This window comes from Leptodactylus fuscus, chromosome 1 (genome assembly GCF_031893055.1).
Source record: "Leptodactylus fuscus isolate aLepFus1 chromosome 1, aLepFus1.hap2, whole genome shotgun sequence".
Lineage (NCBI taxonomy): Eukaryota > Metazoa > Chordata > Amphibia > Anura > Leptodactylidae > Leptodactylus > Leptodactylus fuscus.
This window is the reverse complement of record NC_134265.1, coordinates 129,630,654-129,646,896: the sequence shown is the minus strand read 5'-3', so window position 1 is coordinate 129,646,896 and position 16,243 is coordinate 129,630,654. Positions and strand designations below refer to the sequence as shown.

General features: G+C 44.4%; 1 protein-coding gene across 1 annotated transcript; it reads left to right on the top strand.

Annotated features, from left to right (window-relative positions):
• The first annotated feature begins 828 nt into the window (after positions 1–828).
• On the top strand, positions 829–16,243 carry LOC142208591 (dnaJ homolog subfamily A member 4-like). Its single transcript, XM_075277200.1, has 8 exons — positions 829–938; positions 3,935–4,075; positions 4,797–4,977; positions 6,176–6,280; positions 8,607–8,834; positions 8,931–9,161; positions 13,528–13,628; positions 15,616–16,243. Exons 2-8 carry the CDS (start codon positions 3,944–3,946, stop codon positions 15,826–15,828), a joined length of 1,191 nt encoding a protein of 396 aa, XP_075133301.1. The 5' UTR covers positions 829–938; positions 3,935–3,943; the 3' UTR covers positions 15,829–16,243.

The following is a 16,243-nucleotide window of genomic DNA, read 5'->3' as shown; positions in this document are numbered from 1 at the left end:
AAGGTTGATCTGAACTTTTTAATTTTTTTTAGAAATTATTTATTTACTTTTAGACCCCTGCAGACTTGAAGCCTAGGGGGTTTGATCTTTCTTACAATATGTTACAATATAAAACATGTTACAATATAAAACAGAAGGACTAGAGCTGCATGCAGTCTTTATCTTTCCTGTCACAGCTATGGACACTATAACGCCATCCAGAGCCCTCGTCATGGTATAGATGCTTGTAACCCATGCACATGATAGCAGTCACTGCAAAGAGTATCTAAATATAGTCACTGTATCTAAATATAGAGTGCCCCCCCCCCAAAAAAAACAAAACAAAAACAAAAACACAGAATACCTCCTTACATACAATACAAAGACCACCAATGTCTTTCTGTCACATTCTAGCACTATAGGGCCCATATATTTATATACTGAGCTGGTACGCTGCCCTAATAACATAAGCTTCCAGACAGAAACTGCCTGCTGACAGCCCACACCGTCCTCCATTACACTTCGTCCGCGTCTTTCCGGCACCTCAGCTACTACAAGTGACTACACAGGCCGCTATAAGACATGACAGGACAGGACGGAATATTCCAGTAGCTCCGGCTCCTCCCCCTTCCCGCCTCCCTAACTGTGACAGCTCTCATATGGCCACGCCCACTGTGGTTAGCAACCCTCGTAACTGGAGCAACCGAGGAGCTTTCTGGAAAGAAGGAGCAACCCCATAGAAAAGCGCTCGAGAAGCTTCTAGCTGAGAAGGGGCGGGGCTATAGTTCTCTATATAAGTCTGCACCGGCAGCCTAAGCCAATGAGAAACCTTCCTGCAGACAACAGGAGAGAACTGCGGCGGATCCTAGAAGTGGTGGCCGGGACCCTGCTGAGCTGCTGTAAGGACTAGTCGTTGTGGGAGCGATATTTGTGTGAGGACCTGTGCACAGGACACTGCGGTAATGCTGCATGCTCTGTCATGTATTGTTTTGGAATAAATCGTATGTGGTAGTTGGAATGGATGCGTTTTGCCTGCGACTTGTAGTTCATCGGTGGAGTTTCGAGCCGTTTAGTTTATGTTATTCCAGTTCTTCGCCATCACTTCATCCCTTTTGGAGTTACATCAGAGCATTATCAGGCTAAACTCTACAGTTTCTAGAGCTCCTCTGATGTTTTATCAATTGTTTGGGGTTTAGTTAGTTAAACTATAGAGGGGTTAAATAAACATATATATAGGGGCACATTCACATCACGTGTACCTGCATTTAAAGAGATTCTACCACCAAACCCACATTTTTTTCTAATTACCACATCGCAATAGCCTTAAGAAAGGCTATTCGTCTCTTACCTTTAGACGTGGTGTCCGCTGCGGCGTTCCTTAGAAATACCGTTTTTTTTCTACCGGTATGCTAATGAGCTCTCCGCAGCAATGAGGGCGGGCCCCAGCGCTCAAACGGCGATGGGGATGTCCCCACTGCTGCCCGAGAGCTCTGTTCCAGCGCCACCTCCATCTTCAGCTGCAACCCTGCCTCTTCTGTCTTCCGATGCGGTTTAACTTCCAACGCCTGCGCAGTTCAATATAGGAGCTCTTGCCGCTGCTGGCTTCATGCAGGGCAGAAGCATAGCAATGTTGCTGGCATCTGTGCCGGCGTCTACACTCCCCGGCATCCGCCTCTCTATTACAGCGGATGCCGGGTCTGTATTGGCGGCCCCTTCCCCCCAAGGGGTAAACTACCCCCCCCCCCCGGCTCGCTCCCGTGCACTTAGCCCCTCCTCCCTCCCCCCTCAGAGCAGCAGATGCATCACTTGACTTTTTTTTTTTTTTTTTTATGTAGATTGTGAGCCCACGTAGGATTCACAATGTACATTTTTCCCTATCAGTATGTCTTTGGAGTATGGGATGGAAATCCACGCAAACACGGGGAGAACATACAAACTCCTTGCAGATGGTTTTTTGCCCTTGGTGGGATTTGAACCAAGGACTCCAGCGCTGCAAGGCTGCAGTGCTAACCACTGAGCCACCGTGTGGCCCCACATCACTTGACTTATGACCAGATAAGTCAAGGGATGTGACCCAAAAAAAATGAATAAAGTAATATAGTGGACAAACAAAGCAGTTTTGCTGAAGCAGTGTATTTAGGAAAAGTCTTACATCCACATTAACAAGCAGTATAGATAGGATCCTTGTGATGGGACAACCCCTTTAAGAAGCAAAACTGAGGACCAGGACATCTCAGGAGGCGTGATGCAACGGCCCAGGAGGTGGCAAGTCATGATGAAGCTGTGCTCGGAGCAGAGCATTATTTTCATAGATGGAAAAAGTGATTTAATTAAAAAATGGGATAGTTTAGGACTGAACCAAAGGTAGGAGTAGAATAGCCTTTCTAAAGGCTTTTCCAACGTGTCCTTAGTTTAAAATGCATATCCCCAATGATAGTCCCTGTACCTAACAGATCAGGCACTTAAAGGGGTATTCCCATAACTTTTGTTCTGTAGCCTCCAGGCTCTGTGCTCTCTTCAGTTCCTGGATTTCTCGGCATATTGGTGGGCGGGGTTTCACTTGCTCTGCTATTTTTGCAGTTAGTAATGAGGGACTGGTTGTATATGCATTACCACAGTATAAAGCTAATGTGGAAACTGATGTAGCAGAGCTGGATTTGAGTCAGCTTACATTACATACAAAGGTAACAGACTCCTTATCTCAGCCCCTATCAGCTAAATTCAATTAAACTGGCTGATAAGTGGAAAAGCTGAAGATAAACAGCACAGTAATCCCTGAGCTCTCACCTCCCCCCTCCCCTACCTGAGGAGCTCTGTTGCTTGTCAGCCCCTCCCTCTCCCCCTGAGAGCAGGCAGCTATGTCATTTGGGAAATGAGCAGATAAGCCCAGTGGCTATAGAAACGCAGTGCCAACAATGAGGTGAATAAATTAAAATAGCCACCAAACAAAGCAGTTTTGATAAAGCAATGTATTTAGGAAAAGTCTTAAATCCACATAAACTAGCATTATAGATGGGATGCTTTTCATGGGACAACCCCATGCTTTCTTCAACGAGATCAAAATCCTGCACATGCGGCATACACAAGCACAATACGCTCATGTAGGAATATAATGAAGATGGCCACTAAGCATACACTGTTGGCTCTGCCACTTGTTGTTAAGGCAGAGCCTTCAGCGTATGTGGGGCCCCGGACTTAATGGGAATCTTAAAGTGCACGGGGAGTCTTATTCTACTACTGAGCGCTGCTGCTGCATCATCACTACACACTCCCATCCTGCATTCAGCTCATCCCTCTGGGCAGTGAGAAAATCAATCCACACTGCCACTGAAGAGAAGCCTAATGCAGGATGGGTGCGTTATGTGATGATGCAGCAGTGCTCAGTAGTGGAAGAAAACAGAAAACTCCCCCTGTACTCCAAAATCCTCATTTGAATAAAAGTGCTTTGTCTATACATCACTGGGGCTCTGAAACATAAAAAAGGTATCAATTTTATTCTGCTAACAGCATCTACATACAGCACTTTGGGAACAATTTAAAGTAGCTGGGGAAGTGATAGACTCCCTTTAAAGGGAGTCTGTCAGCGCAAAATTGAGATATAAACTAAACACCACTGCTCCATTCTTGTAATAATTATCCTTTGTATGCAAATGACAGGAAAAGGACTTTAGGGGTGTTGCATTTCTTCAATGAGTTCTAGCAGCTTTGGGTTTGGTTTTGTTTTTTTAACCCAGAGAATAGGCTTTATGTTGAGCTATTGGATATTTGGGATACCAGACTTTTAACAGGTACCAGTCTGTTAGACTCTTTTGCTGATTTATTGTTTCACATTTAGGTGACAGGTTTCCTTTACGTGTTTTTATACTACTGCTAGGGTTTTGGGGGGCAGTACCTTTATGTTTTCTTGAATGTATGTAAAAGATTACATAATGACCATTGCTGTACTATGTTTTAGGCAGCCAGGATGGTGAAGGAGACTGGATACTATGATACCCTTGGGGTAAAGCCAAATGCCACACCTGATGAAATAAAAAAGGCATACAGAAAGTTGGCTCTGAAGTACCATCCCGACAAGAACCCCAATGAAGGAGAAAAGGTAAGCAACAGTTTTGACATATAAATGTATATTGTAATGTGGGCTTAAAGAGGACCTTTCATGTACTCGGGGCACATACGGTATTATATACTGCTAGAAAGCAGACAGTGCGCTGAATTCAGTGCACTGTCGTTTTTCCCATAATGTACTATCGGTGCATTTACCGAGAACTCTTCAAGGTCAGAAGGGCGTTCCTGACCGTCTTTCCGTAGTGCTGTACTGTGAGGGGGCGTTCCTTACTACCCAGCCATGATGCTGAGCAATGAGGAACGCCCCCCTCCTTCTTACTGTACCCATCCATAGACTAATACTATGGGGGTGTTCCTCAGCGTCATGGCTGGGCGATAAAGGAACGCACCTGTACAGTACAGCGCTGAGGACAGACAGTCAGGAGGGACGTTCCCAGCTAGACTGTCAGGAACACCCTTCTGACAGTGAAGAGCTGTCAGTAAATGCACTGATAGCTCTTCACCGGGGTCACATTATGGGAAAACAGTGCGCTAAATTCAGTCTTCTGAAGTGGCCAACTGCTTTAATGCATCTCAAAGTTGTTACCACATAAAGTATCGTGTCAGTTATGAAAAATGGGGATTTGTGGTTTGTGACCATGTCCTTAATGAATTATAAGTATGATGGAAAAACTTTTACTACTTGAACCTATAGCAAAAGTAGTTATGTTTCGGTTTGCTTGACTTGTATTGAATCTTACCTATTTTTCTAGTTTAAGCTCATCTCTCAAGCTTATGAGGTATTGTCTGATCCTAAGAAGAGAGACCTCTATGACCAAGGTGGAGAACAGGCCATTAAAGAAGGAGGATTAGGTGGAGGAAACTTTTCCTCTCCCATGGACATCTTCGATATGTTTTTTGGTGGAGGTGGCCGTATGAACAGAGAAAAGAGAGGTAATATTACAACTGATTAACTCAGACTTGGGGATGCCTAATGTGTTTTACTTTTGTTTGTTTACATTTATATGTAATCTAGGAAATGGGGTGATTTAACCTGTTACTTCTTGGTTTTTGGATTATTTTTTTCCCCCCCTTTCCCCCCTTCACCATATGGGTTAATACAATGCATAGTATATATCCATACTCTTATTACATGTTGCTTGTAATAGAAGTCTACTAATGGCTAGCCTGGGAGCCCTCAATTGACTCCCGGTTGTCATAGTAACTAGAGATGAGGGGCGGAGATCTGTTATTATTAGAGATGAGCGAGTACTGTTCGGATCAGCCGATCCGAACAGCACGCCCGCAAAGAAATGAATGGACGTAGCCGGCACGCGGGGGGTTAAGCGGCCGGCCGCCGTCAAAGCGGAAGTACCAGGTGCATCCATTCATTTCTATGGAGCGTGCTGTTCGGATCGGCTGATCTCCGCCCCTGGAATTCATTCTGATAGCCAGTGATTCATGGCAAAATAGAAACCCAATGCAGTGGGGACTATTCAATTCCTGTGCAGTGACCATATTTAAATACCCAAACTTTGCTGAGTTAAAGGGTATTCCAGTTGTAAACATTGCTCTGCTATCCATAGGATAAGTGATAATTGTTAGATTGCTGGAAGTAGGGCCCAATTAATCGTGAACTTACATTGATTGTTTCAATTATTTTGCATCCATACCATCCTGTCTCACACTGCACTGGCTAAAGGATCTGTCACTAATTGTATGCTGTCAAATCAGTGTTGCTGATACATTGATAACCAAAATTCTGTGGCATATCAATAGAGGGTGTGGTATGTTAAATCAGCAGTGTCCTAAAGAAAAAATAATTGTTCGGTAATTGTAATCCAGGTAAAATGTTGTGTTAATTATGATTTTGATTTAGGGCATTAATTGCCCAGCCCCAGTTGGAAGTTTTGTAGCTGTTTATGTACCTATGACGATCTGTCACCATTTAATTCAGTTGTACCCCACTGCAAATGTGGTCTCTACAGTCACACCCCCAACAACATTTGACATCTGTGCCTTTTTTCATAAATGTTAAACTGGAATACATCATTTTTATCAGGCAGCTGACCTGTCAGTTTTGAACCTTTCATCTGCCATTGTATTTGTACAAATCTTGAAAACTATTGCCTAATTCATCTTTTATTTTTAGGTAAAAACGTGGTCCACCAATTAACTGTATCACTAGAAAATATATATAAGGGTGCAAGTCGGAAGCTAGCATTACAGAAGAATGTAATTTGCGACAAATGTGAAGGTAAGATATCCATGTTGATGAGCCATAAGATGATGGCTGATATGACTAAAGAAAATCTGCTTCATCACTTGAAAATCTCATCTGTATTCTAGAACATTTTGCATATTAACCCCCACCTACAGTTATGAGCAGGTCCCGTTTAGTGATTGAACATCTTGCATTATTGTTCACCCCAAGCAGAACACGCACAAGGACACCAACTTTAAAAAGCTCTAACTTTAGAGTCACAGGGGATAACACCACAATCTTTTTCTTATTTTAAAGTCAGGAATCTTGGCTGTAGCCTACATGGATTTAGAGATATAAACTAGTGCAGCTGACAATGATTTTATTTCCTTTTCATTTCAAATAACCCCAGAGGAGGGGGGGTACTATGGACTTTTGTTCATTAAATCATGTCCCCCGATTATCAATCAGAAGCATACTTGTCAGAATAATAAAAAAAAAAAAAAATCCATAAATCTTAAAGGGATTCTATCATTAGAATACCATTTTTACACTAAATACACGTAGGAATAGCCTTAAAGAGGACCTTTCATCAGATCGGGCACAGGCAGTTTTATATACTGCTGGAAAGCTGACAGTGCACTGAATTCAGCGCACTGTCGGCTTTCCCGATCTGTTCCCCGGGTAATGCGCTATCGGTCCCGGTACTGCAGCGCTTTACAGTCAGAAGAGCGTTTCTGACACTTAGCCTTGGACGTCCTTCTGCCCAGCAGCGCCTATTGCGCTGTGCTCTAAGACTGGGGAGGAACGCCCCCTCCCCTCCTGATAATACTCGTCTCCGCTCACACTCTACAGCGCGATAGGCGCTGCTGGGCAGAAGGGCGTCCCTGGCTAAGTGTCAAAACGCCCTTCTGACTGTAAAGCGCTATGGTAACCGGGACCGATAGCGCTTTACACCGGGCACAGATTGGGAAAGCTGATAGTGCGCTGAATTCAGTGCACTGTCAGCTTTCCAGCAGTATATAAAACTGCATGTTCCGATCTGATGAAAGGTCCTCTTTAAGAAAGGCTATTCTTCTCTTACCTTTATTATTCTGATCCGCGCAGCCATTCCTTAGAAATATCATCTTTCTTCCTTATGTAAATGAGTTTTCTCGTAGCACTGGGGGCGTCCCTAATGTAGCTTGAAAACTCTCCAGTGACAGCCTCTGTCTTCTTCTCTGCCTCCCACCTTTCCTCTCACTCTCCTCTTCGTCCAAAAGCGTCGACTGCGTGTGTCCGTCGGCCATTTTTCTGTGGAACCATGCAATTGTAGCTACATTCTCTGCCATGTTGGAATAACAAGTGGGATAGTTATTTCCACACAACTGTAAGGTTAAAAGGGCTCTATCAGCAAAATTATGCTGTATGAGCCCCACATATGCGTGAATAGCCTTCAGAAAGGCTATTCAGGCACCGCTAATGGTATTTTACACAACCCCCCCCCTGTTTTAAAATGAAGCCATAAAAACATACATATATGTAAATCATACCTATCATGCACGCTGGGTGGTGATGCATGGTCCAACGTCAAGCTTCCTCTTCTTTCGGTGATGTCCTCCGATCCTGGCTCTAGGTATGATTTCATCGTCCTCTTCTTCCGGTGGGATTGGTTCATATCTGGTGCGTGCGCAGTAGCACTCTCTCCGGGGCTCTACTGTGCAGGCTCCGGTGCCATTTTTCTCAGTGGCAGTTCTCAATGGGATACTGAGCATGGTCAGTACCCCTTAGAACTACGCGAGCGTACTGTGCTTGCGCAGTACGCTTGCGAACTGCCATTGAGAGAAATGGCGCCGGAGCCTGTGCAGTGCTACTGTGCACGTGCCGGACTTGAACCAATGCCGCCGGAAGAAGAGGACGATGAAGCCAGGGAAGAACCAGGACCGGAGGGCATCGCCGAAAGAAGAGGAAGGCGTGCCAGAAGACGTCAGAACGTGCATCACCGCCCAGCGTGCAAGATAGGTATGATTTACATATGTTTTTATGGTTTTATTTTAAAATGGGGGGGGGGGGGGAGGTAAAATAACATTAGCGATGCCCGAATAGCCTTTTTAAAGGCTATTCACGCATATGTGGGGCTCATACAGCATAATTTTTCTGATAGAGCCCCTTTAAATGTTGTGGGACAATATAATAATTGCAATTGTAATAGATTTTTCTTTAAAGTAATTTTTTATATTATTGGCAATATGTTTTGATATTTGCTGCTTATCGGATGATTTTATCATGTGTTGCTAATCTAGAAATTGCCAAAAGGTAATTCTTGACATTGCATTGCATTCTGTATGGACTTAAATTGAGTATTTTTCGCCTGCGCCAATGTGTCTTACTTTCCTTCTAGGTCGTGGTGGCAAGAAAGGAGCAGTAGAAAAATGCACAACCTGCAAAGGTCGTGGTGTCCAGGTTCATGTTCAGCAAATAGGACCAGGGATGGTCCAGCAAATTCAGACAATGTGTTCAGAGTGCCATGGAGAGGGGGAGCGTATTAACGCCAAAGATCGCTGCAAACAATGTAATGGAAAAAAGGTTGTACGTGAGAAGAAAATTCTTGAAGTTCATATTAAGAAAGGTAAATAAAGTGCCTTTTTATATTTTCTGGTAATTGCTTAGTTTTTCCACTGGTAGATCTTGAGATATCTTTCTAATCTAATTATGCCTTTGGCAGGTATGAAAGATGGACAGAAAATTGTTTTCCATGGGGAAGGAGATCAAGAACCAGGTCTAGAGCCAGGAGATGTTGTCATTGTGTTGGATCAGAAGGAACATGAAGTGTACCAAAGGCAAGATGATAACTTGGTAATGAAGATGGAGATTTCACTAGTAGAAGCTTTGTGTGGGTTCAAGAAAACAATAGAGACACTGGATGGACGAACTCTCCTCCTCACATCTCTTCCAGGTTGGTAGGAGCCAAATATTAACAATTGTATAACCACTTTACCTTATAGCTTTCCCACCAAGTAGTTGTATGGCATATCACTTAGATATGCATTCAGATGGGAGTGGTGGAGTTGTGGCTTTTAGATACCAAGAAAAGGGGTTCTCATTTGTGAAAGGGAAGGAAACTTATAGATTTTAACTTAATTTAGCATAAATTTGGTATTAACTTTTACTCATCCTTAAATTAATATTGAACGTCAGAAGGCTTACAAGTCTATCAGTTCTGAAGGGGATTTATGGGAACTTTGTTAATCCTCTAAAGCAGGGGTAGGGAACGTACGGCTCTCCAGCTGTTGCAATACTACAACTCCCAGCATGCATACTTGCTCTGCTGTTCTTGGAACTCCCATGGAAGTGAATGGAGCATGCTGGGAGTTGTAGTTTCACAGCAGCTGGAGAGCCGAAGGTTCCCTATCCCTGCTCTAAAGGGAGTCTATCATTAGAAAATGATCTTTTCAAGTAATGGCACATTACTAACCTTGGGGCATTTTACCACATTTTGAATGAATAATGGCTTTATCCTTCCTCTGGAAATCGGACGTGTTTTTCTAGATCAGCGTGTCTCCAATTGATAGCTAGGCTCTCACAAGCTACTATCCTGCCTTTAGCAAGTCAGCCTCTCTCAGCAATCCTTTGGACTGAGGATGGATTCTCCCCTTGCTCAAGTCGCTAAGGCGACCTTTGTTGCAGCTGGCTCTTCCCTGCAGCCTTCCTTTGTTGTTTCTTCAGTTAGCAAGGCCTGCATTTTCTAGGTCAAACAGCTCCATTAGGGTTTCTCCAGTGATGTCCCTTTCCAAGCAGCTGCTCGTCTTTCAAATCCTGAATGCTTTCAGTACCTTTTTAATGCTTCCCTAGAAGCAGCTCTCCATTCTGCCAAGGCAGCCGCTAACACTGTGGCAATCTGCCATACTGTTTGGATCCATTCATGGCATTCTGAATCCACCTCTAAGGTGGTCGTGGCCCTTCCCTTCTCTCAGGACTAACAGGGTTGGCTTTTCGGTAGAGACTACACAAACTCTTCTCTGAGGCTATAAGAGGAAACTCTTTCCTCCCCCAGAGGCACCCTAGCCACTTTGTGTTTGCACACCTTTTGTGGCTCCAACTTCTCGTTGCAGAGGACAGTCTTCCTGGGACTTACATTCTGCACAGCCCTCTCTCCTAGCCTGGATCTGCCTGGCAGACCATGTCTTTCCTCTTGCAAGCCCTCTTTTGATGTCTTTCTTCACTCAGGGCTCCTCGGTGGGGGGGGGGGGGGGACCGTTGATCTCCTTCCTGGAGATCTGGCTTGCCAGCATAAACTACTTGGGGGTTCTCATCCTCCTAATCCAATCGAGTCCCTCCTCTGTTCCAAACAAGTTTTGTTGTGTGTGTTTTTTTTTGTTTTGGTTCTTTTTCTTGTCCTCTTTGCCTTCTTCCCCCATTTGAGCAGCCACCTTTCTTCAGGCCATCTCCACTCTTAAGCAGCAGGACGTCATTGTTCACTGTTCCAGAGGAGTTGCCCTAATTCTGTACTTAAACAAACTCCTGTTGTAAGCTCCCTCCAAGATGAACTTTTTTTCTTTTTTAATGTAGATTGTGAGCCCCATATAAGGATCACAATATACTTTTTTCCTCCTTGAGTCCAAGATTCTGGCTTTCTGATCTGGTGTCCCGCCTTTGAAGAAACCATCCATACTCTATTTGGTTTTGCTTGCAAGCCTAGGGCACGATGGTCTTTACCTTCAAGGCTGTTCCTTTTTGCTCAGTTCCACTCTCGCCCTCCGAAATTGGCAATTCTGGCACGCTCTGACAAGTCTCCGCCCAGCCTTGGCCGCTTGTTTCTCCTGCTTCTTGGGTTCGCCAAGAGCTTTTTTGATGGCTCTCCTCCTCAGGAATCGCTTAGGGGAAATCCTCCTTCCCCTCTGTTGGCAGGTGATACCTCCAACACCAGTCTTCTGGCTGAGGAGTGGTCTTTGGTGCCTTGACTATTCAGGGCTTGTGGTCTAAAGCAGAGACCTCCTCCAGATTGAAACTGGGGGCCATCTTCTTGGCCCCTGTTTCACTGGATCTCTCTCCTCCAAGAGCATCCAGTCAGAGTCCAGACTTCCTACTCCACCTCAGTTGCCTGCTTGAAGCATCTGGGGGCCAGGAGCCATGTGGCCTTGCTAGAAGCCTCCCGCTCTCTTTGGTCAGAGCGTCTTATCAGTCCATTGGGCAGCAGGCTACCTAAGCTGAGGAAATCTTGTCTCAGGCACATGGTCTCTTCTCCAGAAAATCTTGCTACATTTGTGGTCCCGACATAGATCTCTTCACCACCTGCCTGAACCACAGTCTCTTGTACTATGTAGCCAGGTCCCAGGACCCTCTGGAAATAGCCACCTTCACCCTTGTAACTTCCTATTCGGCCTTCCATCTCCTGTACCGGTTCCCTCTTCCTCCTCTTCTCTGATTCTCAAGAAACTGAAGACCGAGAGGGTTCCAGCCATCCAGTTAGCCCCAGATTGGCCCCGCCAAGCCTATGTACAGATTTCATGTTCCTGCTAGAGGATGCTCCTTAACCTCTTCTTCTACTTACTTCAGCTGAATTTACTAACATGGCAGTTAAAGGCGAGTTCCTTAGGTGATGCAGTTTTTCAGAGCCTGTTGTCCAGATCATATAAAGGCCCAAAAACCCCAGTCTCAGAAGATCTTTCATTGTACATGGAAGGCCTATGTACGTTGGTGAGGGGGTAATGACTTGCATCTGCTCTCCTTCATTCCGCCCTGAATCCCTTTTTTTTCTCCATTCCAGTCTGGATTAAGGTCTTGGTCTTTCTTTTCTTAAGAGTCAGGTTTTCTGCCCTTTCCATTCCTTTTCATAAGTCCCCTAGTCTTCCAACCTCTGCTGAATAGACCTTCCTGCTGAGGCACACGCTGTTCTCCTTCCTACTTTCATCCCATGGGACCTTAAACTTGTCCTTGAGGTGCTTCAAGCTCCTCCTTTGGAGAGATCTCTCTTCACTTCGTGGTTTCCTTCTTGGTGGCTATCCGTAGGGTCTTTGGTCTGGCTTCCCTGTCCTATAAGTTTCCCCTTGTGGTTCTCTACAAGGACAAGGTTGTCCCTCTTCCACCACCTTTTCTCTGGTGATTTCTTCCTTCAAGATCATCAAGGATATTATGTTAGCATTTTTCTTCCCAGACCCCAAGCATCAGCAAACGGGTCTATTTGTCTCTCTGACGCCTTGACGTCCTGAGGACCCTAGCTAGAGCCTGGCTGTTTCCAAGACTTCCTTCTCTTGATGGATTAAGTAAATAAATAATCTTGGACAACACCTTCAACATTAATCAGAGATTGCCTAGAGCAGGTTATTCTTATCTCTTATTTACCGTATTTTTCGGACTATAAGACAATATGGGAGGAAAATGTGTGTGCGTCTTATAGTCCGAATGCAGCGTGCGCAGCGTCTGTGTCCCGTCTGTGCGAATCAATAGGAGAGCAGCATGGTGCCTGCCTGGTCTGCCCCTCCTTCCCTGTCTGTGTTGCGTCATTGCAGGAGCGAGATATGAGAGGCAGGGAAGTAGGGGCGGGCCAGACAGGTGAAGGAGGCGTGGTTTCAAGCTTGCCGAGAAAACCACGCCTCCTTCTCCCGTCTGGCCCGCCCCTCCTTCACTGCCTCTCAGATCTGGCTCCTGCAATGAAGCCACACAGACAGGGAAGGAGGGGCGGGACAGACGGAGGAGGCGTGGTTTTCTCTGCAAGCTTGAAACCACGCCTCCTTCACCCGTTTGGCACGCCTCTACTTCCCTGCCTGTGTGGCTTCATTGCAGGAGCAAGATCTGAGAGGCAAGGGACGAGCCAGACGGGTGAAAGAGGCGTATTTTCAAGTTTGCTTAAAAAACCACACCTCCTTCACCCGTCTGGCGCGCCCCTTTTTCTCTTCTTGCATAGCTTCACTGCAGGGTGTCTCTTTCCATCCATGGATGCCAAACCTGTGCACAAAGAGCATGAAACAATTTTAATTAAAACAACATATACTGTGTGTATATATAGATCACATCAAATCACCCCCATATCCCTAGAATACATATAAAACAAAAACATTACTGTTGAAACACATACACATTTGGTATCCCTGTGTCCGAAAACCCCTAGTTCTATTTACATTGGTGAAATATTATATTATTAGATTATTAAATATTTTACCAATTTTTTTTTTTGCTTAATTTTTTTTTCCCCTATTTTCCTCCTCTTATGGTCTGGTGCGTCTTATAGTCCGAAAAATACGGTACTTTACTTTAACTTTTGAAATTGGTAGATTACATTGCTAGAAATACTGATTATAAATGTTTAACATATTTTATTTTAGGAGAAGTCATAAAATATGGGCACCTGAAATGCATTCAGAATGAAGGAATGCCCTTGCAGAGGGACCCATCCGAGAAAGGTCTTCTGATCATCCAGTTTTTGGTAAGTAGGTTGTTTACTACCTGCTTTTAGTTACACACAAACTTAGTGAGGGCTACACCACAACAGTTTACCCCCTTAACAGTCACACTAAAATTTCAAAAACCTTCTAAGGGTGCATTCAGACTACGTAACGCCGGGCGTGTATGAGAGCCGTACACGCCGGCATTACGGCAGACTGCCAAACACTTCCCATTCACTTCAATGGGAGCGCTCGTAAACGCCGCTGTTACGAGCGCTCCCATTGAAGTGAATGGGAAGTGTTCGGCAGTCTGCCGTAATGCCGGCGTGTACGGCTCTCATACACGCCCGGCGTTACGTAGTCTGAATGCACCCTAAAAAATTTTAGTTTTTTTTTTTTTTTTTTTTCATATATTAAATTTGACTGAAATTAATATTAGCACATAACTCTGATCAGAGTTCAATCTGATTGCGGGTGTGGTTGGTCACCCAAAGTTAAAGGGGTATTCCCACGTCGCATACTCACCAGTCTTCATTGCTGTAAATTCTTCTGTCTTCCTGCTTTGTTGCGTCATTGGTGGGCGGGGTTACATATGCAATGCCAGCGGCGAGATGCCGCTGACCCTGCGTGCACGCTCATAGATATTGAGACCAGTCTAGCCTGCACAATGCGAATACAGCCCCGGCATCCGCTGTAATAGAGAGGCGGATGCCGGGGAGTGTAGACGCCAGCACAGATGCCTGCAACATCGCTATGCTTCTGCCCTGCATGAAGCCAGCAGCGGCAGAAGCGATGCTGTTATTCTGCACCTCTGCGCCCCCCCACCCCCACCCCCCACCGGAATAGCAGCATCGCTCCTGGCTTCATGCAGGGAAGAAGCATAGCGATGTTGCAGGCATCTGTGCCGGCGTCTACACTCCCCGTCATCCACCTCTCTATTACAGCGGATGCCGGTCTGTATTGGCGGCCCCTTCCCCCCAAAGGGTAAACTACCCCCCCCTCCAGGCTCACTCCCGTGCACTTAGCCCCTCCTCCTTCTCCCCTGGAAGCAGGCAGATAAGTCAAGGGATGTGTAAAAAAAAAAAAAAAAAAAAAAAAAAAAAAAAGTGAATAAAGTAATATAGTGGACAAACAAAGCAGTTTTGCTGAAGCAGTGTATTTAGGAAAAGTCTTACATTCACATTAACAAGCAGTATACATAGGATCCCTGTGATGGGACAACCCCTTAAAATTTTGATCCATTGTTCAGTGCAAGACAGCTCGCACATGGTGAGATCGCAGGAGCAGTCCTGTTTCCTTGACAGCAGTAGCCTAATAAAGGCTTCATGGCTTGTCATTGTATTATATCCCAATAGCTATGTAGTGAATTTCACATGGACTGTAATAGTTGTATTGCAGTGTATGGAACTTGCAATCAAAGGATTGCAGATTCAAGACTCCTAGGGGGCAAATTAAATCATTATATTTAAAAAAAAAAAAAAAAAAAAAAAAAATTTACAAAAATTCAAATCGCCTCCATTTTCCTAGAATGCAAATACATAAACAAATTATACATCCCTGTATTTTTCTCAATAGCAAGAAAAAAAATCAAAGCGCTAGTTTTTTTTTTTTCCCCTCAACATTTTGAGTCTCATAAAAATTTGAATAACAACTGATCAAAACATCAGACATTCGTCCCAATGATATCACTTAAAGTATATCTGGCCCTGTAAAAAAAACAAAAAAAAAAACCTCTGCACAAGGTAACCTAAGAAAGTTAGGCTGGGTTCACACAGGGATTTTTGGACCGCATTTTGATGTTGGATCTGCCTCAGAATCTGGTTTAAAAAAGGCCTCCCATTGACTTCAATGGGAGCCGTTCTTTTTTCCATGAGCGGTTTTGTTCCGCTCGCAGAAAAAAGAAGCGACCTGCCCTTCCTTGCTGCGGAAGGAGTTAATCTCCGTGGCCTGTGAGAGAGGGGTATATGCTAGTTAATATGAAATTTCAAAAATGATGGGTTCTGTCTCACCCTGTTAATTTCCTTATAGGTGACTTTCCCAGAAAACCATTGGCTTCCAACAAGCAAGCTCCCACTTCTTGAAGCTCTTCTTCCACCCAGAGAAGAACTAATGGTTACTGACGACATGGAAGTTGTTGAACTTGTTGAATTTGATCCAAAAGAACATGGTAGAGCGTACAGAGGAGAGGCCTACCATGAGGATGAAAGGCCAAGAGGAGGAGTTCAGTGCCAGACATCATGATTCACTAAAGACCTCTAAGGGACTTTACACTGTTTTGTGTTCATTTGCTCCTAGGCCACATGACTATCTGACTAGTGAATCTTGTGTTGGATACAAACTTCTGTTCTTTTTTTTTTTTTTTAACCAGTTTTTAACTGTTGGGTTGAGACCTTGCGTTGCAGAAACGCAGCGCTTTTTTTTTTTTTTTTTTTTATGCTAAAGCCAAAAAATGGCTACAAAAAGGAATGTGAAATATCTAGGTGGCTCATATACTTCTGTCTGCTCATCCCACTCCTGGCTTTGGCTCAAAAACTGCAGCAAAATCTGCAACGTGGAGCGTCAGCCTTAAAGGCAAAATAAACACAGCTGTAATTTAATGCACTTCTGCCTGGAAAATACTTGCTATTTTGTACATTCATGTTATTTAAATATTCAA

Excerpts from the sequence above, each read along its gene's own strand:
- LOC142208591 (XM_075277200.1), top strand. The coding sequence starts at position 3,944 with ATGGTGAAGGAGACTGGATACTATGATACCCTTGGGGTAAAGCCAAAT. Across the intron at positions 4,978-6,175 it reads TATGAACAGAGAAAAGAGAG|GTAAAAACGTGGTCCACCAA; the intron begins GTAATATTACAA and ends TTTTATTTTTAG. Across the intron at positions 8,835-8,930 it reads TGAAGTTCATATTAAGAAAG|GTATGAAAGATGGACAGAAA; the intron begins GTAAATAAAGTG and ends TGCCTTTGGCAG.